This window comes from Chelmon rostratus, chromosome 7 (genome assembly GCF_017976325.1).
Source record: "Chelmon rostratus isolate fCheRos1 chromosome 7, fCheRos1.pri, whole genome shotgun sequence".
Classification (NCBI taxonomy): domain Eukaryota; kingdom Metazoa; phylum Chordata; class Actinopteri; order Chaetodontiformes; family Chaetodontidae; genus Chelmon; species Chelmon rostratus.
Window position 1 is genome coordinate 29,148,047 of NC_055664.1, and position 23,523 is coordinate 29,171,569.

Here is a 23,523-nt window from a genome sequence, read left to right on the forward strand (position 1 = left end):
TTACCTGCAGCCTGTAACACTCAAATTTCCCCGGCTGTGGGTTAATAAAGTTTTATCTTATCTAACATTACCAACTTCATGTATATATGCACAGTTTACAGCTGTCTTTTAAAGATGTTTTTTGAATATAAAAAAATGAATCCATTTGACACATTTATGATCTTAATGGGGTGAATGTTTTATCCACAAGTGTCTTTTCCCTAAACAAATACACACGTTTAACCTTTTCCTTTAATGTTTTACATTTTGCTAACAGTCCGTCTTTATGGAATGTGTTGCAACGGTACAGTTTTATTCTGCATTAAATATATGACTTTCTGCTTCAGCTGTTAATTTCTGCACCATGTAAAACACGCTTTTACTTTGAAAACGGATATGACCTCACCGTCACTTGCTCTCCGACAACTTGACGCAGCTGGTGAACGCAACTCCAACCTTAAACATTTAAAAAACAATATTTTACCTTTTTATTGTAATAATTAAGGTTATGTCTTGAAGAATATGCCACAGTTTATCTCAGAAACTTTAATTCAATGCAAAACTTTGTTTTTGAAATACGTGTTCAAGAAAAGAGGCGATTGTATGCTGATGTGGCACTGAAAGACCCGCCTCCTGCAGCCTTTACGCATTTCCGGAAGACAGCTTTTCTTCTTCCGGCACGCGTAAACATGGCGCCCCCCACCCCGCTCTTAGCAGGTGGGTAATTTCTGTTTTCCTTAAACTTTATCCTTGTATATTTAAAGTGTTTACACAGACATGTTGCCGAACAACTGCGGCTACGGGTTGAAAGTCAAACATCAGGAACTCAAGTGTAAACGACCCCGACAGTAATCCGTTCTTTTAAATAGAATAATTAGCACGCAGTATTTTAGTTGATTTGTTTATGGCAAATACAAATACGATGTAAACGTAAACTACAGACTTCCTTGAAGACACTGGAGTCTTCGGGTTTGTTCGGCAGAAATAAAATCCACCTAATAAAACAAATGATCTTTTAAAACGGGTCAAGTTGTCAGCTCTGTCATGTCTAACTCTGAGCAGTGGAAACAGGCGATGTTATGAACAGTTCAGAGCCACTGAATTTATGGCTGTTTGAGAGATTATTTGTATGCCGAATTGAACAGTTACACTTGTTTCTACAATTCTACGTGTTTTCAGCATGATTTAATGGGACAGGCAGCCGGTAGACACGGATACGTCTAATTGATAGATTTTCTAATGGACTTCGGCCATCGTATAAGAGAATAAACTCTAAAAGTCGGTTATCTAACTCTTACAGAGCTAAAAAAAATGTCGAAATAAGAGTTGAGGCAGTCAGGTATTAAATGTATGCTGAGCTGAAGTGACAGTACTCATAGTAAAACTCTATGTATTACAGTTTTGAGGGAGTAAATATTCATACTTCAAATAGATTATTTATTAAATTTGGTGTTCATCTGACCCAGACTGTCTCTTATTGGATCTCATCAGTTTCTAAGCCCCTGTCTTCCTCATTTATTCCAGTTTGATCTTTGCTTTATAAGCTCTAGCTGTCGGCTGTCCATCCTGTCGATCAATCATTGATTAACACTGATTGAATAACCGGTGACATCATCAGCTCCTGCCTCCACCCTCTCAGACGTCTGTAAACTGACTGTTCTGATTTGAAGGGTTTTTTTTAATCTTCAGTCAGTGAATAACGAATCGATTGAAACAAAGTTGGGGGTTTCAGCGCCGACTGTTTGCTGGATCTGATAATTGATCTGTGCGATGAATTGATGAGCACAGTCACTGTTTTCTCATGTGTTCTTCTTTCTGCTGTTTTTCTCTGACTCAGTGCGTGGATCAGACGGTACGTCTCTGCTCGGTGGTCCTCCGTCATGTGAGCAGCTGTCGGCCTCCCGGAGGTAAACCCGCCTCGCCGTTCTGGGTGTCTCTGAATGAATTTGCTCTGTGATCGACAGACGGGTGAAACGTCGTGTTTCCTGTGTTTGTGTCTCAGGGACTCGCGGCCCAGCAGGTGTATGACCTTCAGCAGAGACGGGACGCTGTTCGGGTGGTGCAACGGACACAAGTAATGACGTTCATCAATAATCTAATAATGATAACTTTGATTTCATGAAAGTCAACGACAAACAACCAGCAGAAGATTTTAATAAGAGACATCGTTAAGTTAAAAAATAACTAAATCACTTCATCTGTTTTTAACCTCCAAAAACATTTCAGCTTCAAATCTGACTGTCTCTCTGCCTGTCTCTCTGACTGTCTCTCTCTCTGTCTGTCTGTCTGACTGTCTCTCTGACTGTCTCTCTCTCTGTCTGTCTCTCTGACTGTCTCTCTGACTGACTGTCTGTCTGTCTGTCTGTCTGCCTGCCTGCCTGCCTGCCTGCCTGTCTGTCTGCCTGCCTGCCTGTCTGCCTGTCTGACTGTGTCTCTCTCTGTCTGTGTCTGTCTGTCTGTCTGTCTGTCTGCCTGCCTGCCTGCCTGTCTGTCTGTCTGTCTGTCTGTCTGCCTGCCTGTCCGTCCGTCCGTCCGTCCGTCCGTCTGCCCGCCCGCCCGTCCGTCCGTCCGTCCGTCTGTCTGCCTGCCTGCCTGTCTGCCTGTCCATCTGTCTGTCTGTCTGTCCGTCTGTCTGTCTATCTGTCTGTCTGCCTGCCTGCCTGTCCGTCTGTCTGTCTGTCTGTCCGTCTGTCTGTCTGTCTGTCTGACTGTGTCTCTCTCTTCCTGTCTGTCTCCCAGTGTCTCTGTGGTGAAGTCTTCAGACGGCTCCATTGTGTCGACCTTTGACCTCCCGAAGACGTCTCTGCTGGACTTTTCTCCTCTCAACAGCGTTCTGGTCACCTGGCAACCGTACAGCAGTAAGACACCAGACAGTATGGGACAGTTAGACAGGGAGGGACAGTCAGACAGTCAGACAGGACGGGACAGACAGGTCGGGACAGAGGGACAGGACGACACCGTCAGACAGGACGGGACGGTTGTAACTTAACTGATCTGACTGAGTGCTAACGTTAGCATGCTAATGTGTGACCTGTGTACACTGTGTGCACGATTTTTAGTCAAATTGTATTTTTGAGGATTAATTTTATTGAAGAACTACAGAGTGAATATTTAAGAAAGTATTAGTGAGGTTTTGGTTTTTGGTCAATTATCAGGCAACTAAATGCAAAACGAAACTTTTCCCGCCTCACTCGTTAATTTCCATCTGTTAAAGAGAGAATAAATCATGGCCTTCTGGAAAGATGCTGCTTGAACAAAGTGTCTTCTAAAAACTGGCAGCAGGTTGATTTGAGTCCATCTTCAACCTGAAAAGGTCCAACCAGCTCATCGTCAATAATACCGGCCCATACCTGTGCCCCCCCTCCACCCTGCTGGCTCTGAGTTGAAGTGGAGCTCTGCCTGTCACTGATGCAGCCAAGAGAGTCTCTGATCTCATCAGTCCATAAAACCTGATGAAAAGTCTGTCTTCAGATCTTTCTGGGTCCAGTCTGGACATTTTATGTGTCTTGTTGGGTGGTGGTGGGGTTTCAGCCCTCCTCACCTCGGCCACGTCTCTGAGCGCTGAACACCTGTACCTCTGGGTCCTCCAGGTGGGCTGCAGTTCTGGAATATGACCGCACGTTCTCGACACGTTTCCTGCGACCCTGCTGACTATCAGCAACAGAACGTTTGATGGTTCTGTGATCACGCTGCATCCCTCTGAAAGACTTTCAGAGTCACTTAAATCTCTTTTTTGGCCCATCGTGCCCGAGGAAAAGAAGCTGCCTGATAATTATGCACACCTTGATAGAGGGTGTTGATCTCCTTAAGCCACACCCCCCCCATTACACAAATACAGATCACCTGACATGCTTAAACCCAACAAGCATTAAAGTTTGTACAGCTTGGAGTTAAAAAATATCCATAAAATGATGATATGACCAAAATACACACCTGCCTGATAATTGAGCACCAAGTGTAGAACATAGAGACAAACTGTTAGATAATGATTTAGTCTGCAAGATTTTAATTAGCAGTTTATTAAAATAGCACAACATAAACATTCTACTAGAATTTCATTAAATTATCTATTTCTATAATTATCTTATCTATCTTATCGATTGGCGTCGGTTAGCTTAGCATAATCAGATATTCCCCTTTATAACCTGTTTTAAACTGTTTCTCCGTGTCTGCAGACTGAAATTAAACATTTACAAAGGTTCTTTATTTTGGAGGGTCTGCTAGCTTGTGATGCTCCAGCAACTTCCTGTGTGTGTGTGTGTGTGTGTGTGTGTGTGTGTGTGTGTGTGTGTGTGTGTGTGTGTGTGTGCGTGTGTGTGTGTGCGTGCGCGCGTGTTACAGAGACTCAGGACAGTCCTCAGGGTGAAGCTAACCTCCAGCTGTGGGACCTACAGAGCAGTCAGCTGATCAAAGCTCTGTATCAGAAGAAGGTCGACTCCTGGTGAGTCTGAACACACAGAGACAAAGAGACACAGAGACAGAGACAGAGACAGAGACATAGAGACAGAGACAGAGACATAGAGACAGAGACATAGAGACAGAGACAGAGACATAGAGACAGAGACATAGAGACAGAGACAGAGACATAGAGACAGAGACATAGAGACAGAGAGAGATTTGATTTTTAACCAGACTTTTATTTGTCTTTTTGTTCGCTGTATAAAATCAATAATCAGGACATTCACACAAACAGACTAACTGACAGATGTTACAGTGACATCAGCACATGTCCAAAGTGTAGCAGTCCCTCTGCTACAGAGCAGAGCCCCCCCTCATAACCCCACCTCACCTGGAAACTGTCCAGGTCCTGAGCAGCCCTGTAAAAACTGAAATCAATAATCAGTCTGGACTGACAGCACATCAACATTCAAGTCTTCCTCCACCTTCCTCCTCCGGCTCACATACACCGCCATCTTTGCCTGTCCTAAAACAAAGTTCAGCAGCTGTCCTTTGTTTTTCTGTTGGCGAGTGTATTTAAAACCAAAGATAAAAACCTGCTTCGTGAAAACTTCTCCACATCGACTGAAGATGGTTTCCAGCAGCAGTAACAGAGCTGTGAGACGGGAGCACTCTGAGAAGCAGTGAGACACCGTCTCTCTGTGGCTGCAGAAGGGACATTTGTCCTCTACAGCAGCGTTGATCACAGAGAGGAAGGAGTTCACTGCTACAGCGCCATGTAGGATCCTCCACTGCAGGTCTCCATGTTTCCCTGCTAGAGGAGGTTTGTACAAGGACCTCCATGCAGGCCTGAATGGAGGGTTTAAGGACCAGTAAGTCCTCCACAGGGTGTCACTGCGTCCGTTCAGTTTTTTCTGGTTCAGAGTCTTTACCAACAGTTTGTACAGCGTCTTCCCTGAGGCGTCCTCCATAGAAACACCTACAGGGTCGACAGGCTCGAGTGAAGGACCAGAACAGTTTTTAAAACCAGGAAACAGTCTGATGACAGGATACGGGTCTGCACAGTTTGGTAGTAGTGCACCACCACAAAAGTCTTTCAACAAAGTACATTCGTGTCCTGTCAGCTGATGTCTCCAGTGTTGCAGCAGCTGGTTGATGACTCTTGTTGACCTCACTCTCAGCCGAGCCGCAAGTCCAGCAGGGTCGCCCAACCCAGGTCCGGTTAGCTCCACCACCTGTCCCAGAGTGGAAATTCCAGCAGTCCGAAGCAGTCTGGACAGAGTGGGTCCACCCCAGCTCGGACTGGTTAAATGTCCTCCAAACAGTACTGGTTCTTGCAGAAGCCAGTAAAGAGAGTCCGCCTGCTGCTGCCTCTGCTTTCTCAGCAAAGTCCACACTGAAAAAACACTCCTGTAAAAGGCTGGCAGAGGTGAAGTGTTCAGCTTACTGGGGTCCATTAAAAACAGAGACAGACCCAGTCCTAGACCACCACACTGCCTGAGGATGCAGCAGGATGTGGGTCTCCACACCAGGTCTGTAGGTCCAGTGATCTGTCTCTGAATAAACTGGAGGTGGAAGGCAGCACCCCTACTGGCCAGATGGATCAGGCCCTGCCCACCTTCCTCCTTAGGGAGAAACAGGACGCTCTGTGGTACCCAGTGCAACCTGTCCCAAAAGAAGTCCACTAACAGTCGTTGGATGTTTGACAAAAGAGAAGCTGGGGGGTCAATGCAGGCCAACCGGTGCCACAGAGCAGAAGAAACCAGGTTATTGACGACTAAAACGCGACCTCTGTATGACCTTTGACCTTTTCTAAAACATGATCCCAGTTTTTCTGTAAAAATGTGTCGTTACCCAGAAAGACTCGCAGATATTTCAGTCCGGTAGCCTGAGCGGATCCCCCAGCCCCCCACCATGGCCGCCTCACTCTTCCCCCAGTTTATTTGGCAGAGGATCTGACCCGAACAGGTTGACAGTGTGACAGATCGATATCTCTGTGGGTTTTGACCATGACACTGACATTATCAGTGTATGAGGCAGTTTAAAAGAGACAGACAGAGAGCAGCCCTGTCTGACCCCCCCCCCCCAACACTAAAAGGAGCACTCAGACCTCCAGAGAGAGAGAGACACAGAGAGACAGACAGGTAGAGACAAAGAGAGAGACAGAGAGAGAGACAGACAGGTAGAGACAAAAAGATTGACAGAGTGAGTGACAGACAGGTAGAGACAGACAGAGAGACAGAGAGAGAGACAGAGAGAGAGACAGAGAGAGAGACAGGTAGAGACAGACAGAGACAGACCGCGACGTTCAGTCTCATTCGCTCTGTGTGCTGTCTCTCAGTGTTGTCTGTCTCTGATTGGCTGCAGGTGTCCCAGTTGGTCTGAAGATGAGAAGATCTCTGTCAGGAGCGTCAACAACGAGCTGCACTTCTACGAGAACAACGACTTCAGTAAGAGACCAGTTTTTATAACTCTCTGGACTCTGAGGGGTTCATCAGACTGAAGACCTCCACTGATCCCTAATCAGGGTCCTGATGCTTCCTCAGAAGCATCCAAAGGTTCCAGCTGTGAGGCTGAGCTCTTCCTCAGGACAGAAACAGTCTTAGTGTTTGTGTCCATCGGTGTCTCAGGACAGACTGTGGACTGTGGACATTCATGGTGAACTCCACACAAAGATGCCTTCAGTGCTGAGCTGCTTCTGATGTACAGCTCCTGGGTTTACCTGTGCGTCTCACATGCAGGTCCCTGGTTTGTCTGCAGGTGAGACGCAGACCAGTCGTCTCTGATCTCTGATGTTTCTCTTTTAGACAAAATCGCCAACAAGCTCCACATGCAGAAAGTGTCGGACTTCGTGTTGTCACCTGGAGGTCAGCCCAGCAAGGTGAGGAGCCACGACCCTTCAGCAGCAGAGGCGGAACGGGTCTGACTCTGATCCTGGTCCCATCCTGTCCCGTTTGTCCCCTCCAGGTTGTCGTCTATGTGCCAGGCAGTAAAGGAGCCCCTTCGTTCGTCCGGCTGTACCAGTACCCGGTGCTGGGAGGACCCACTGCTGCGCTGGCCAACAAGAGCTTCTTCAAGGCTGACAGGGTCTCCATGCAGTGGAACAAGAAAGGTGGGGGACCCGGACTTTCTCTGGTCCTGGAAGTCCTGCAGTATTAATGTATTCCAGTTTGATCGAATCTTCATCGTAGAATAAATCACTTCCTGTCTGCTCTTCCTCTGCTCTCTCAGCCTCCGCGGTTCTGGTGACGGCGAGTACCGAGGTGGATAAAACTGGAGCTTCGTATTATGGAGAGCAGACGCTGCATTACCTGGCTGTCAATGGAGAGACGGCTCTGGTTCAGCTGCGTGAGTTCTCTTTGAGGGGATGTGATATTTTTATTTATCTTTCTGGATGTTGGAAGTGTTTCTTGGCAAATGCTGAACAAAACGTGGAATCTTTTACTTTAGTCTACATCAGGGGTCGGGGACCAATGGCTCGCGAGCCAGATGTGGCTCTTTTGGCGGCCGCATCTGGCTCGCAGACAAATCCTTTGCGCACGCGCGAGCCAGCGACTAGAAAGCCGGTTCGCAGTCATTTCAGTGGGAAAGTGGCAAACATACATGTCGTTGTGTCTATCTATTTATCTATCTATCCATCAATCACAAAGGCAACGCAGACGAGGCAACGCAGATCGGGTAGTGACAGGCACTGTTTAAGTGAGGCTGCCGCATTTTGCCGTCGAAAATAGCGGTCGATGTGCGCATGCGCAAAGGGGCGTGCTACGGCTTGTCGTTAATCCCGCTGTCAGCTAACTAATTTTTGACACGCTTCTGAGAAGATGGCTAAAAGAAAAAAAGACGACGAGTATCGTACTTTTCAGCAGGAATGGACAGAGGAATTTGCCTTTGTGGAGAAAGCTGGTTCTGTGGTGTGTCTAATATGCAATGATAAAATTGCATCTATGAAGCGGTCAAATATAAAGCGGCACTTCGACACACGCCATGCTGCATTTGCATCGAAATATCCTACTTGTATTTTTAGTTTTAAACATATTGTATGGCTCTCCTGGAATTTCATTCAAAAATATGTGGTGTTCATGGCTCTCTCAGCCAAAAAGGTTCCCGACCCCTGGTCTACATCCTGGATTAGTCTAAAAAACCTGCCCAAACAAATCAGAGATGAGGTCCAGAAACAGTACACCTGTTTTTGGTCTTAGATAGAATAATGGAACCAACCACAACACCTTAGAAACCAAACAGAACACCATAACAACCGTCCTGCACAAACGACCACATACTGATCATCCAATCATACTTTAGCACTGATGAACAAACTACCCAGCAACGACTTACAGCTCAGCAAAAACGTGTTCCAGGTGGGTTCTGCAGGCAACAAGTCACACTTGAGTCTTCAGACCCAACCCGTCAGCAGATTTACCGAGTATTAAACAGTTCTGATTGGTTGTAGGCAGAGTGATGGAAACGATTGATTGATTGAATACTAATAAAATAAGTGAATCAAACTGAGACTAACTGAAGTACAAGAACTCTGTCAGAATGATTGCCTGTTGAATCTCGTTGATAAAAGCTGAAATTAGAGCTGAAATGATTTTTGAAAAAGTCACTTTAGACCAAACAGTCGATTAATCAACAGAGTACTCGAACATTAACTGACAGTGAAATCATTCTTACTGTAGTTCAGCAGGAACGAGCCGCGCTGGTCTAGAAACCAGCAGGACTTGATCTTTGCAGCAGGCTAACAAAACTCTTTCCACATCTGAAACAGCGAAGAACGGTCCAATCTACGACGTGGCGTGGAGTCCCAACTCTGCGGAGTTCTGCGTGGTCTACGGCTTCATGCCGGCCAAAGCGACGGTCTTCAACCTCAAATGTGACCCGGTGTTCGACTTTGGAACTGGACCACGAAACGCTGCCTACTACAGGTGAAAACACACCTGTTCCTGGCAGGTTACTACATCAGTCGTATGAGGTGTTGAAGTAACTTTGATGAAACCAGTCCACAGCCTCGGAGTGCAGTTCCTCTAAAGGCCACTGGAGGCGGTAGAGAGTTAATGTGAAACTCTCCAGCTGCAGTTCAGCTCTCAGCAGATTTAATGAAGGACATTTAGACACACGTTTGGACACTCGGACAGAGATCCTGACTGTTTTGTCCTTCCTGTTTTCAGTCCTCAGGGTCATATCCTGGTCCTGGCCGGTTTCGGGAACCTGCGGGGTCAGATGGAGGTCTGGGATGTGAAGAAATACAAACAGGTGTGGTGAGAAAAGCAGCGACACAAACACACAGATGAAAGTGAGAGTTTATATACAGGAGGAAGAAGAACACCAGTCTGTAGTCTGTGTGGGAATGGAAACGCAGCATCAAACAGCTGTTTGCTGTCGGTTATTTTAACCGTGCAGATGAACCAAACAACCACAAAACACTCATCAAAGCTTTTCAGAGCTCTTTAACTTTGGTTCTCAGAAATCACTTCAGTACTTTTTGAAAAGACGTTTAGAGGAACAACCAGCGGATGCTGCAGGCAGAGATGTAGAGTAAATGCAGGCTGCGTTGGGTCCAGCCAGAGGCACCTTCAGGTTCATGAAGCAATGACTCGTTCAGTCTCCTGTAGGATTGTAGGATTGTAACGGCAGCTCAGAGGTCCAGAGGGACAGTATTGATTGATTAGATATGATGTTATAGATTTAACTTTGATTGATGATGCTAAGCTACAGACCAAACAACTCGACCCCACAACAGACGTCATCTGACTGTCGGTATAAACGCCGTCAGACCTGCAGGGTCCCGCCCACCGGTTTCCTTCCTCGTCCTCTTCAGTCTGATCTCTGTTCACCCAGGTGTCCAAACCTCAGGAGCCAGACACCACTCATTTCTCCTGGTGTCCCGATGGCGAGCATGTTGTCACGGCAACGTGTTCCCCGCGGCTGCGCGTCTGTAACGGTTATAAGATCTGGCACTACACCGGCTCCGTGCTGCACAAATGGGACGTGGCGGCTGGTTCGGAGCTGTGGGAGGTCCGCTGGCAGCCGTTCCCCGACGGCAGCTTCCCTGAACGTTGCATCAAGTACCAGGCGGCCCCGAGCGAGCTGGGAACCACGAAGCCCCCCCCCACGCAGGCGTACCGCCCGCCCGCACTGAGACACCTGCCGGCCACGCCCAGCGCCAAACTGGTGAGGAACCAGTGCTGAACAGGTTTACAGTTCGTCACATGGAGGTTGCAGTCAGACCTCGAGAACTCAGAGAAATAAAACTACAGCTCCCAAACCACTGGGTACCATCCAGGACACACAGCAGATTATGGGTCAAAAAGGGAAATAAATAATGTAAATGTAAATAATTCAAACTGACCGTCAGAACACAAACCTGAAGTCTGGCCACATCATCCAAAACAGTCCGGATTGTCTGGAGGTCTGTCAGTTCCCTTCAGTGTGAGACATTGATACAGATGTTGATTGATGCAGATGCTGATGTTGAGGTCTAACCATGTTTGTTTCCACGTGTCAGCATGAGGAGGAGCCTCCTCAGAACATGCGTCCTGGCACTTCGGGGGAGAAAAGTCTTTCTAAATCAGCTCAAAAGAACCAGAGGAAACGAGAGGCCAGGAAAACAGCTAAACAGGTGAGCTGATGTTAACCAATCAGATGAAGTCAAACGTTGGTTTCCTGTCACTCAAACCACATTTACATGATTTATGTATTAAAATCTATGAATTAATTTGTCCGTAATAATCATTTCATAATGACAAATATTCTGCAGGAGGCCAAATCTGAACCTGGTCCTCCATCTGACCCCACCCCCATCAGCCACAGCCAGTCAGAGCCAAGCAGCGGTGACCCGGAGATTGACAAGAAGATAAAGAATTTAAAGAAGGTAAAGAGCCGTTAAACTGAGCTTCAGTAAGACCGAAGTCCCTTCAGACCTCAGGTGTGTACAGACCTCGTGTTCTGTGCTGTGATTGGTCACTGATGTTTGTGTCCTTCAGAAACTTAAAGCTATCGAGGAGCTGAAGGATCAACAGGTGTCCGGAAAAGTCCTGCAGAAGAACCAGGTGACTTGTTTCATGTTTCAGTCCATCGGGCAGCGTCGCTGCATTATTGATAACTGATTAACGGTTATTAAAAAGTGATCAAGTGTGTGTGAGGCTCATATCTGAACACTGAGGTGTGTGTTTGTTTTCAGCTGGAGAAGATGCAGAAGGAGGCTCAGCTGCTGAAGGAGCTGGAGGAGCTGCAGATTGGACAGTAGGGGGTGCTGCAGGAGCTACAGGCCCCGCCTCCACACCCCCAATGCACCACACACACACACTCACACACACACACACACACACACACACACACACACACACTCTACAGAGAGGTCCTGTGTCTCTTCCAAAGACTCAGGGCCACAACTGTTTTCCTGCCCCCTCCCCCCCCTGAAAAGATGGGCTTTCTGGGAGGGGGCGGGGCATGCCTCATGCAGTCATTAACCGATTGGATACCCGGCTTCTGTTTTCATTCACCTGCTTGTTGCTCAGAGCATCAGTCCATTCCTGTCTTTGGAGGCTGCTGAGAGGAATTCTAGGAAATGAAGAAAGAAGATAAAAAAAATGAAATGTGTGTGTGTGTGTGTGTGTGTGTGTGTGTGTGTGTGAGAGTGTGTGAGAGAGAGAGAGAGAGAGAGAGAGAGAGAGAGAGAGAGAGAGAGAGAGAGAGAGAGAGAGAGAGACCAGTCCATTGGAGCTCTGTTGCTATGCAACATCTGTACAGATGCTGAAGCCTTTGCTAGTGATCCTTTCAGAATAAAAGCCTCGTCTCCACAGTGCCCAGCATGTACCAACAGGTTTGAATGAAACTCTAATAAACGCTTTGGTATTGAGTCACATTCAGTTATTTACATGTTTGTTCAGCACAGAATGCAAATATGGGTCAGCTAGAATGAACAACTGGAGCTTTCAGCCACATTTTATGGTCCTCATCCACAAACAGAGATTCCTCTTGCTAGTCACATGATAACAGGATGTGATGAAGATGATAATGACAACTGGACAAAGCATTGATGAAGACCAAGATACAGCTGAAAGCTCCAGAACGAAGAAGTGGACTCAAATTAAAAAAGTGGAGAATGAACTTGAACTCAGTAACTAATGTTTGTTTTAAAAACATGTAACTGCAGTCAATCAATCAATCATCTATGATTTAAGTTTTAAATCATTATAAACAAAATATCTCTGAGACGTTCACTCCAGTGTTTCTAGAGTCAACATTTAGTCAGTTTTTGAAATGATGTGCATTTAGAAATGAATTAAAGTATGAATGAATTTTAAAATGAAGATTTTATGTCACATGATATTTTTGCAGCCATACAGAGTGGTAGGTTTCTGTAACACACTGACAGACGCAGCAGTGACGGGAGTTAAAGCAGCTTGTTTCTGACTGAACTGTCATGCAGGATTTGACCTTTGTCTCCAGCGGAGGTGACGAGGTTTCCACAAACTGAATTTTATCGCCTACAGACTTTTTTCACATTGTGATGTGAAATTTGGGCATTACAGCAGCATTAAAAAAAGTATGGTGCATATTAATTATAGTGCCACTATGAGACTAATCATATATTTTTTTGAGTAGTAGTAGTAGTAGTAGTAGTATGAGTACCCAAACTGTCACATAGTGAAAGTGTGAAGGTGAAACCACTTGGTGGTATGATGTTAAGACTGACAACACGGACAAAATATCCAAATGATCTCACAGCGTGTTGTGAGCTCTAAAAGCTTTACAATAGATAAACATTTACATGTTTTTATATTTTTACCTGTGACACTTACGTGAAGGCTCAAACAGATAGTTAAAACGGTTGAGTACATTGCTGGCCTGCCATTGGTTGATTTCGCTGCCAATTAAACTTCGCTGGCTCCTATTGGAGGTTATACTGCTGTATGTGGTCGTGACAGTTTTCGAACAGTTCAGTCTGTCCCGGTCGTGTCTGTTCTGATACTTCAGATGTGATGTGACGGTGTATTTATCGAACTGACCCGCTGGTACATTAACAGACTGTGCGCTTGTTTGTTTTAAGTTTATTTTTTTGTCGTCATTTGTTTTTCGTGTTCTTTTGTGTCTCGTTTGTATCATTCAAGTAGAAACTACCGCTGGAGCACTTTACGGCAGATCGTGGCGAGCTCGGCAGGAAGCACGTGCATTCACAGCTGAGTAAGGTAACAGCTAACGTTGAACGATTACTGAGTGAGCTGTTAGCTGAGTTAGCTAACGGCTAACGTGAACAGTTACTGAGTGAGCAGTTAGCCGAGTTAGCTAACGGCTAACGTCGAACGGTTACTGAGAGAGCTGTTAGCTAACAGCTAACGTGAACAGTTACTGAGTGAGCTGTTAGCCGAGTTAGCTAACGGCTAACGTCGAACGGTTACTGAGTGAATTGTTAGCAAATCGCTAACAGTCTTTATCGTTTATATATGTTAGTATATGTTGTATACCGGTTTCTTCATCTGATCATTATTGATTACACACATGCACAGTGTTGCTGGTTACACTGGGACCTGGTCTGAGTGATGACAGAGAGGGTCATATTCCTCAACAGGTGGACTTGGTTTTGCTGTCATCACCATAATATGGGCAAAGTGTATGATCGGGTTAAATCTATGTGTTTGGAAAAAGCTATTTGAACTGAAGTGAACTGATGAGTGTTTGAGTCTGTACTGGTATCAGGAAATGGTCTGGTGTTGGAGGTGGTCTCAGACAACACCACAGACCCTCTTTGAACACCATGAGTTCACGCTGTGAGATTTGGTTGAAAGCACCAAGAATGAGTAAGTGGACCTTTGAGTCACACCTGATAACCTCAAAGGTCGTGATGGAATGATTTGTTTTATTTTTCAATCTAATTTGTGATAATTTATTCTGATTTGTGAATTAAACAGTTGTAAGAATAAGTGAGTTTTAATAAATCCCACAACTTTACTCTGCATCTGGCCATATTGTTCAAGTTCACAGTTTTAACACCAACAGTATTGTACTATAGTACAAATACTGTATTTATTGTTCATATCTGACTCATGTTGGATATGGATTGTCTTTTTATCTTTCTGTTTGCTGTCTGTAACAATTTAATTTCCCTAGCCTGGCATTAATAAAGTTATATTTTATCTTAAATGACTGAAAATGTGACATAATTATTATTAATAGTGTCAGACCTGTAGTGTTTGGGATATTTTAACTTGTCTGCGCCCCCTGGTGGAGAAACTCAGTGGTCACTTTATTAGATACACCTGTACAGTCCATACGTCTCAGGAAAGGCTCCTTTTATGAAGTCTGTGTTTCATCGTTGATCATAGTAATGGTGTTGTACTGGACCCGGTCATACTCAGAGGGGTTCCTAATATTCTGAGCCCCTCCTGTTGTCCACAGCTCTCAGTATAATGTGGTCCAGAACAGCAGCTTCAGTGATGAGCTCAGTTCAAACCGTTTGAGACCTTTGCTGAACCGATCACCGGTTGTTCCAGGGAGTCCAGATCTGGCTTGCTGATCTGGACTCCCTGGAGTCATGCCACCGGCATCACTCAATCTTCTCTCTTTCACAGATCCTGCTGATGGAGGAGCCCCCCAACAGAAAGGAGCCCCCAGACTGCGAGTACAAGGACTCATCTCATGTTGTCGGGGTCAGTCTTTGTGACTCAGCCCCCCTGCTGTGGAGGGTGGAGGACCTGCGGGCGCTGAGGTCTCAGGGCCTAGTGGGGGCGCTGCTGGGTTCACTGCCACGAACCCCCCGACAGAACGGACGACTGGGTCGACCTCTGCTGCTGCTGCCAGAGGAGGAGAGACTGCTGACAGAACACCAAGCTGCTGCTGCTTTACCAGCCGGTAACCAGGTGAGTTCACCTGCTGGGAGCCAGGTGAGTTCACCTGCCGGTGGCCAGGTGAGTTAGTCAGGTTAGTGACAGCCCTGCTGATCCACAGGTCATCTCTGATTTGTCGGCAGCATATAGGAGGGGTGGAGCTCGGTCTGCTGGTGAAGCAACACCAGGAGGACCAAAGGAGGAGTCATGAGGAGCAAAGTATTCTCGCTCTGAAGGACAGGAAGTCAGCGCTGCTACACGCCATGACCTCATCACACACAGGTGAGACCAACCGTTAACATCCAGTTGTACTGAATGCTGTCGCCTGATCTAACAGTCCTGGTTCTGGTTCTGGTCCTGGTTCAGGGTCTGAAGCTGAGGAGGCCCTGCAGAGGCGCCTTGAGGTGCTGGACCACAACTTTACATTCCCCCGTTCAGCGCTGGTGGTCCAGCTGAGCACAGCGAGGGCGGGGCTAACTTACTGTCCCGAGGCCCGGGCCTTCCTGCAGGCCGACTGGCCAATCAGAGGGCAGGACAGCCTGCGCCGTGATGCGAGGTACCAGGTGTTCAGAGACCTGAGAGGGCAGGGCTTCTACCTGACATCAGCGGGGAAGTTTGGAGGAGACTTCCTGGTATATCCAGGTGTGTGGACACTTTACTCCTCTTCTAGTTTGAGGGTTTTCAAGGTGGAGCTCCAGCCGCAGGTGGACGACCCGCTCAACCTTGATTCATCCTTTGTCCACATTGAGCCAAACACTGCTGAGGGTCAGACAGCAGCTCGTATGGTCGGTGTCGTAATGACTCTACAGTCGTTACGCTGTTCCAACGTGATTCGTTAAAGAAAACAACTTGTTTGTTTGTCACTTTAAACCTTTTACTGTCGTTGAACTGATCTCTGTCTTCTTCAGGGGATCCTCTTCGTTTCCACGCTCACTTCGTCGCTGTCTGTCTGTCTCTGGAGGAGTCCGTCTGTCTGCTGGACGTCCTTGCCGTGGCTCGTCTGGGATCCAACGTGAAGAAGACCGTCCTGCTGTGCTCTCTGGGGACAGACGGACAAGTGCTGTACACCTCGTTACAGTGGAGCGGGATGGTTTGAATCAAGACTGGGATCAGGAACCTGAACCTGGTCTGTGCTGTGACCACCAGGAGCCTCTTCATGGACCCCTGCTGGTCCCCGGGTCACAGCTTTGGAACTACAGAGAGAGCTCAGACGTGGTTCAGGACACTGAGCGGGTTGAACTGTCTGGATCTGAGGTAACTGAAGACAAACAACATCTGAATCTCTTGGTTGTTAATTTCTTTTCCAGCCAGAACGACGAGGTGTTAGTGATGAGACCTTAAACAACCTTAAACAACGACCTGAAGTCCAATCCTGATATTATGGAGGATTTTATCAAAACCTGGGGCCAGTTTTTCCAGAGCAGCTCAGTAAAACTCTGTGTACTGAATGAACAGAGAGAGAAAAGTTTTGATGGTTTGTTTTTGCCCCAGGACCCCACATCAGGTTCATCCATCCCTGGTGGTTCTGTTAATACCAGTCCTGGATCAGATTGTGAACTAACAGAACAAACAGGCTGAGGATTGAGGCCAGGGAAAATAATGTGAGAAAGTTGTGAAAGATGTTTTGAAGTGAAATGATGACACTGATGGAAATTTGAAACATGATCAGCAGATTCATCGTTGCTGTGATGTAATGTGTCCACCAGGGGGCAGAAACACTTCATGACTTCCGGAAATAAAGTTGAACCTGAGCCAGCATCCAGGAAAACTTGTGAGAGCCGAGTCTTGGTTTTATTTTTGGTCTAAAGTATCACATTTATCTCTGAAACAACACAGATCTGAAATCAGGTGATGCCTGTTTAGTTTGTGGAGAAAAGAAAAGTTTGGGACCTGAAACACAGTTTCAGGATCATCCACGTGGTTCCAGTGAGCCAGATTTAACCCAGGTCCAGTTCTACTGCTGCAGCCCCGTGAGGCTGTCCAGGCGGACCCAGCTCTGGTCACACGGTGCTTCATCATCATCATCATCATCATCATCATCAGGAGTGAATTGTCTGCTTCCTGTCAGCTGTCAGTAGAAAGGTGAAGTGCTGTCCCAGTCTATCGCGGCTCCGTCCCACTTGGTCCTGATGGTCATCTCCAGTGAGGGAAACCTTTTCTCTGGGTCTCCATCTGAGTCTCTGGATGACGCCTCCCAGTGGTGGGAGTGAGTGTCTGTGGGACAGCCAGAAGACAGACAGACAGACAGACAGAGTTAGTCAACAGGCACCGGCAGGTCTCGCACTGAGCTGGGGTCAGGTGTGACCGTGGCTCTCACCTACAGTCAGTCTGGCTGTGGTCTTCTGGGACTTCTGGCCGCTGTAGTAGTAAAGGTGGAACAGATGCTCCATCTTCCAGTCGGACAGCAGCGAGCGGTTCAGACTGAACGCGACCGAGTAGCTGCTGTTTATGCAGCAGAGCCAGACCGGAAACCTCGGGGTCTTCAACATGCTGCCCACCTGCAGACACAACACCTGAGCAGGTCAACTCTGCCGGACAGGAAGTGATGCTCACCTATCTAAATCTACGACAAGCTTCTCCAGGCTGCACATTTCTTCTGTTTCTGTTCTGATTTTCATTGTCAGCTGTTTTTTCTTTTCTGTTTCAACCCTCCTGACTGGAGTTCAGTCAGCCAATCAGATTGCTTAATGCTCAGGTGCTGGTTAACGTGGTTACCCATAACACCCTTTTCTGCTCAGACCTACAGTGACGTTACGCAGCAGCAGATTTCTGTGTGGCTGCTGACGTGCTAACGACGTCGGCGCTCCAGAGAAACCACATGGAGACAACGAGAACTCTGATTGGTCGGTTTGGATTCTTAGTGCTCAGACGTGAACATCATCCAGTCGCCTCTTGTCATGAAGTGAATGAAAGCGTGTTCAGGGTTCATGGCACATGAAGTAAAGATGAGCTCCTACTTCACTAAAATAACACTTTAATGTAGTGAAGCAGTGACATTCAAAGGAAAGGAGGTGAACCCCCGCCCCCCGTCTGTACGCGGTCTGTGGTCAGTGGACTCAGATACAGATTATAACCATGTTTATCGGTTTTAATGTGGTTGATGTTCTTCTTTTTGTTAATTTAATCAGAATGATTTATGTTAGCATTGCTTACATTTCTGATTGTTTGGAGTAGCTTGTTGAACACACCGTGTTATCGTGACTGCTAGCTTAATGCTAGCTCAGGATGCCAGTGTAAAGGAGGAGCTTGCTAAACGACAGTAATTTGAATCAGTATTCTTTCGTTGTGGCATCGTTGGGAAGCGGTGAGACTGACTTCTTTTGTAAATGAACAGAAATAAACGGCAAGTTGAGCCAAAGAGTGAAAGTGTGCTTCATCGATCGACACAGCCGCTACATTAGCTCGCTCAGCAGATGACACGTTTAACGATAATAGTGTTTTATAAACGTTATCGCCTCAGCGTGGAATTCAATCACATGTGACTCATCTGTACTCGGACACACAAGTGATCCACCTCAGCAGTAACTGCTGTAGTAAACTGTATTTTACTTTGAAGTGTACTCTAAGCATTTATGTATATTTATGAAATTGAATCTGATGCTAAACACAACAACAGATGCTAAGTATTAGCAGCAGCATCAGTAGTTGTTGTATCAGATTTAAGTCGATGAACCGACCGGCGGCAGCCTGCCTCTTTCCATCTGCTCTCGGCTCCAGTGAAGATATCCCACGTCGCTACGAGACTGGACGCCCAGCAGGGGGCGCTCCAGAGGCCGGCCGTCCTCCCCGAAATGCCGAGTCCCATTAAAAACATTGGGACTGGCCCTGCCGGTCAGCAGCAGGTTCAGCAAAGCCTGCAGAGACAGAGCAGGAAGATCAGATACCGTAGGCGTCCCCTCTACAAAGACGACTTCCTCTTTTTAAGAGTCGATGCTTTTACTTCTTGATTAAAGCTTGAGACTGTTTCTAATGCAGGTGAACGTCTCACCTGACAGCAGACGAAGTTTCCCAGACTGAGGTACAGCAGGTGGGAGGTGGTGGAGTCCAGATCCTCCTTCAGCCTGTCGTGAAGAGGAGGATGACAGATGTTGATTCTTGGAAGTTTAGTGTGAACTTACAAACAGGTGTTTGGATTTTCAGTTTAGTTTTGTGTGAATTTAGTTTGAGCCTTTAAACTGTTGCAGGTTGTCTTTTCACTCCATCTTTTCGTCACCGTGTCACTCTGGGAGCATCTCAGCGTCTGCTGGTGGACGTCCAGCTGCTGTCTGTCTCTTGTCTCCATCATGTCCAACTGTACAGTTTGTTGTAGCTCAGAGAGCTGATGAGTCCAGCCGTCTGGGGGGCGGGGTGGAGTGACCTTTGCAGCGTGAAGGGGGCGCTAACATCAACTGATGGTTTCAGTCTTGTTACCTGTCAACTGTCCGGGAGCAGATGAGGCTGTACAGGAACAGGATGACTCCATGACTCCCCTCCTCCTTAAACTGCAACATGAACAGACGATGGACTCAGTCAAAATCTTGATCATTTTCAACCTTCATCTTATTTTCAGCGAGCCGTCGTCTGGCTGCTGACGTGATAATCTGGATTCACTCACACACTGTATGTGCTCGAGGATGAACTCCCTCACGTCTTCTTTCTTGTGAAATGAGAACAGCTGCAACTGAAAGACAGGCGCATGGTTCACAGTGGGTAACCCTGGTGATGTCTCTGATGTCTCACTGTATTGACATGTGTCCAGAGGGAAACATGCTGTCTTCACTAAGGGACTATTTGTCCAGAGGACTGATAGTCCAGAGGACATAGAGCTTCATCACAAGGGGCAACAAAAGTCATCTGAAGATCAACATCAGCACAACCAAAGCTCACAGTGACTCATATGGCCGCTGCTGCGGAGAAGCTACAGACTGAAACCTGGAGGCCTCACACACGTTGGACCTGCAGATCAGCTCAGTTTACAGGATCACAGGCACCAGTTCAGTGTCTGACAACCTGCCCCCTGTTCCTGAGTGAAGCTGCTGAATCGTGGACAGAAAAGAGTTTCTGCACAACATGATGATGTCACAGTGAAGCTGACCTTTGACCTTTGGATATCACTTCACATCATTTTATCCTCTGAGACATTTGTGTGAAGCTTTGTTAGAATTAATGTTTGAATTCTTCAGTTAAGGCCAAAACCGTGTTTTCTGAGGTCACAGTGACCCTCGACCAACAAAACCTAATCCGTTCATCTCTGATTAGACTCTGACGGACAGACAACCTGAGGACACACTGCCCGCAGTCACAGCTTCAGTGAAGTCAGTGTCAGTACTGTCTGGTACCCTCTCTGTGAAGTTGTCCAGTTTGTAGTCCAGGTGAGGTGTCGTACAGTAGTCTTCGGTTACCAAGGTAACGGTGGCACTGACCTCCTGGCCAGCCAACCAGAGACTGTCGGACAGTGCTGCTGCCAGTGCCCTCTCCTGATCCTTCTGTCCTACTTCACAGAGACTGGAGACAAAGGTAGAGAGTGGACAAAAGAACAAGCAGCTTACAGTACAGACGGACAGGCCCGACGAGCTCTGGCAACATGGTGACATCACTAAAAACAGGTGTGAAAGGCAAACATGCAAGGTCAGGTAGATTTCATCATCTGCTTCTATCTATCAGGGTCTTCACAGATGTCTCAGCATCATTATTATTGTATTATGGTGCGGGGGGGGCTCATCCTGTGCTCATCCTGAGGAAATCAGACATCCAGAACTCTGGACTCTGGAACTGAGTAAAACCATTGCTGGTCTTTTGTCAGGATGCCTTCTGGGTGCTCTGGAAGTTTTCTGGTCGAGTGAATCTGAATCAGCTGTTGCGTGAGCACGGTCAGAAATGTTGGTCACACCAAGTCTTTGCAGAACTTTGAATATCAGTAAATGATGAAACGTGTGTATTGTGGACCTTCACAGCTGCATGGATGCAGAAACTTTCATTTGAGCTTTAATTTGCTGCTGAATGAGCCTCAGAAAATGGACGGATGGACTGAAACACCTGAAACATTGTTAATTATCCTTCATTACACACAGAAATTGTGCCCACAACTACAGTATTTATGATAAGTAAACGATGAAGCCGAAGTCGGTTAGCGATGTCACCATTTCCTCACCTGTGTAGCGTCCGTCCGTCTGAGCCGCTCTGTCGGATGAACAGCAGGTGTTTAATGATTCGAGCCTGGACGACCATCTGAACGGCTCGCGCTCCACCCTGAAACACAGACAGGTGAGCAGCTGTATAGACTGTTACCATAACAACAGAAACATGTGACTGGTTTTAGAAGTGGTATCAGCAGAACTTGCAGTAGCAGAATCAGTTGGGAATGTTAGCACTTATTGCAGTAAGAGTACCAGCAGTATTTGAAGTAATATGTGTACCCTGTCAGTCTCCAGAGCGTAGGATAACTCAGAGTTCAGCTCCCTGAACTGAAAGTAAGATTTCCTCCACTCGTAGTTGAAGACGTGAAACGTTCCTCCAAACAGAATCCTCCTCAGGCTCTAAACATGAAAACAAGCAGACACGTGAGCACTGCTGGGGGGTCAGTCCTGCTTCAGGCTGACGGGTCAGCAGCTGGAGGGACGCAGTTACTCATCAGGCCTCCGAGCGATGAAACCACTGAGTGAATCCACAAAGAGCAAACAAGAACAGAAAGCATTGATGCTGCACCCGTTCATCTCCATCCCTGTCTGTCTGTCTGTCTGTCCCCTGAGAGACAGACAGACAGACCCCTGAGAGACAGACAGACAGACAGACCCCTGAGAGACAGACAGTCCCCTGAGAGACAGACAGACAGACAGACCCCTGAGAGACAGACAGTCCCCTGAGAGACAGACAGACAGACAGACCCCTGAGAGACAGACAGTCCCCTGAGAGACAGACAGACAGACAGTCTCACCTCTGTCAGCTGTGGGGTGATCGGCGTTCCTCCGAGGCCGGCTGAGATGACCAGTCTCCTGGGAATGGAGCAGAGTTGTGGGAGGATCCTGCAGGGTGGGGGGACCTCTTCCTGCTCCTCCTCCTTCCCAACATCCACCAGTCTCTGAGGAGAGGAGGACACACCTGAGCACACCTGTCCAACCACCTGACCAGATTCAGCAACCATCTGTCTAAACTGTTAGTGCCCCCTGGAGGCTGCAGTGTTCTCTGCAGAGCAGACATGGACTCCCGGCTGGTGGGGGGGTGTCATGAAGCTGTGTCCAGTTTGCTTCTTGCTGTGGATCTTTGTTCATGTCATTGTTCTTCTTTCATTCCATCTCAACATGCTCGTAGGTAGATTTGGTTTGTGGGGGACGGGGGCCACGATCATGACAACACAATACACAAACACAAGAAGATGCACAAGGGTCCAATAATGAGGACTTAAAATGAGAAAAAGAATAGAAACAGGTTGTGAAAAGCTGTGCATCAAACGAGCTGATCCAGCTCGGCTGGGGGGCTCCTTAATCGACCTTCATCAAAGAAAACATCGACAAACGTGTCTCCAAACAACACAAATTAGTCATTCAGGTCCACGTTACAGCGAGTGCTGGATTCAAAGGTGATGGAGACCAACTGACCAAAACCGGCGCTCACAAACTGCACCGGATGACACTACACCTGCACCTACACCTGCACCTACACCTACACATGACTCACTGGACCAGCTCACTGCTGTTACTGGTAGTAAGAGTGGTACTGGTCATAGTTGTAGTCACAGCAGTAGTATTAGTAGTATCAGTAATAACATTAGTAGTAGCAGTACTAGTATTACTTGTATTACTAGTAACAGCAGTAGTATTAGTAGTAACAATAGTAGTGTTAGTAGTATTAGTTGTAGCGGCAGTAGTATAGTGTGTGTATATTCACAGTTCAGTCAAAGTAAATTCATGTCACTCACATCAGGATTCTTGTTGACTTCCTGTTGAAGCAGCTCGATGTAGTCCAGCCTGCAGTCTGTCATCACCAGCAACTGCTAATAGCTACTAACTACTGCGAGTAATACTACTGAGAGTGGTACTTCTACTAGTTCTGACACTACAACAGCCAATACTGCACTAATAGAACTGGCCTGATACAGTACTGATTCTAGTACTACCTCCAATGACAGTGGTGGTCATGATAATAAGAATAGGATCTGTACTGGTCTACCACGAGAACAGCAGCAGTAACGACTCCTGGATCAGCTGTTGGTCTTCGTCCTGAGAAGCTGATAAATGAACAGGAAGCTGTTGCTGAGTTCCAGATGGAGACAAACGGCAGCAGGCATCCCCTCCACCACTGAAACTAAACACTGAGTGTGTGTTACAGGATCAGGTTCAGCTGG

The 23,523-nt window shown here is 46.9% G+C and overlaps 3 protein-coding genes across 4 annotated transcripts; 2 read left to right on the plus strand and 1 right to left on the minus strand.

Annotated features, from left to right (window-relative positions):
- Positions 1-621: 621 nt before the first annotated feature.
- eif2a (eukaryotic translation initiation factor 2A) lies at positions 622-12,611 on the plus strand. Its single transcript, XM_041940756.1, has 16 exons — positions 622-696; positions 1,817-1,886; positions 1,982-2,053; positions 2,719-2,837; positions 4,321-4,420; positions 6,745-6,827; positions 7,185-7,258; positions 7,345-7,489; positions 7,609-7,725; positions 9,146-9,302; positions 9,546-9,630; positions 10,216-10,548; positions 10,883-10,996; positions 11,135-11,248; positions 11,361-11,426; positions 11,558-12,611. The coding sequence occupies exons 1-16, from the start codon at positions 669-671 to the stop codon at positions 11,621-11,623; spliced, it is 1,743 nt and encodes a 580-aa protein (XP_041796690.1). The 5' UTR covers positions 622-668; the 3' UTR covers positions 11,624-12,611.
- A 717-nt stretch (positions 12,612-13,328) lies between these two features.
- Positions 13,329-18,428, plus strand: tsen34 (TSEN34 tRNA splicing endonuclease subunit). 2 transcript variants are annotated; one of them, XM_041941056.1, is made up of 5 exons: positions 13,329-13,568; positions 14,949-15,260; positions 15,347-15,485; positions 15,570-15,845; positions 16,112-18,428. In XM_041941056.1, the coding sequence occupies exons 2-5, from the start codon at positions 14,958-14,960 to the stop codon at positions 16,297-16,299; spliced, it is 906 nt and encodes a 301-aa protein (XP_041796990.1). In that variant the 5' UTR covers positions 13,329-13,568; positions 14,949-14,957; the 3' UTR covers positions 16,300-18,428. The 2 variants fall into 2 exon arrangements, with proteins under 2 accessions (XP_041796990.1, XP_041796991.1); XM_041941057.1 differs by having other exon boundaries at positions 14,949-15,236.
- On the minus strand, positions 17,275-22,185 carry mindy4b (MINDY family member 4B). The gene is made up of 10 exons (XM_041941058.1): positions 22,117-22,185; positions 21,599-21,718; positions 21,334-21,431; positions 20,522-20,687; positions 19,798-19,863; positions 19,614-19,684; positions 19,192-19,264; positions 18,881-19,057; positions 17,521-17,701; positions 17,275-17,417 (listed from the first exon to the last, which is right to left on the minus strand). Exons 3-10 carry the CDS (start codon positions 21,408-21,410, stop codon positions 17,275-17,277), a joined length of 954 nt encoding a protein of 317 aa, XP_041796992.1. The 5' UTR covers positions 21,411-21,431; positions 21,599-21,718; positions 22,117-22,185.
- Between the last annotated feature and the right edge of the window lie 1,338 nt (positions 22,186-23,523).

Bases quoted from the DNA above. Each gene is read 5' to 3' on its own strand.
- eif2a (XM_041940756.1), top strand. From the start codon at position 669: ATGGCGCCCCCCACCCCGCTCTTAGCAG. The intron at 7,259-7,344 runs GTGAGGAGCCAC...TGTCCCCTCCAG, and splicing joins CTGGAGGTCAGCCCAGCAAG to GTTGTCGTCTATGTGCCAGG. The intron at 9,303-9,545 runs GTGAAAACACAC...TCCTGTTTTCAG, and splicing joins CGAAACGCTGCCTACTACAG to TCCTCAGGGTCATATCCTGG.
- mindy4b (XM_041941058.1), bottom strand. From the start codon at position 21,410: ATGGTCGTCCAGGCTCGAATCATTAAACACCTGCTGTTCATCCGACAG. The intron at 19,058-19,191 runs GTGAGACGTTCA...CTGTCTCTGCAG, and splicing joins GAAACTTCGTCTGCTGTCAG to GCTTTGCTGAACCTGCTGCT. The intron at 17,702-18,880 runs GTCGGTTCATCG...TTGTGTCTGCAG, and splicing joins AAAGAGGCAGGCTGCCGCCG to GTGGGCAGCATGTTGAAGAC.
- tsen34 (XM_041941056.1), top strand. From the start codon at position 14,958: ATGGAGGAGCCCCCCAACAGAAAGGAGCCCCCAGACTGCGAGTACAAG. The intron at 15,486-15,569 runs GTGAGACCAACC...GTCCTGGTTCAG, and splicing joins CATGACCTCATCACACACAG to GGTCTGAAGCTGAGGAGGCC. The intron at 15,846-16,111 runs GTGTGTGGACAC...TGTCTTCTTCAG, and splicing joins AGACTTCCTGGTATATCCAG to GGGATCCTCTTCGTTTCCAC.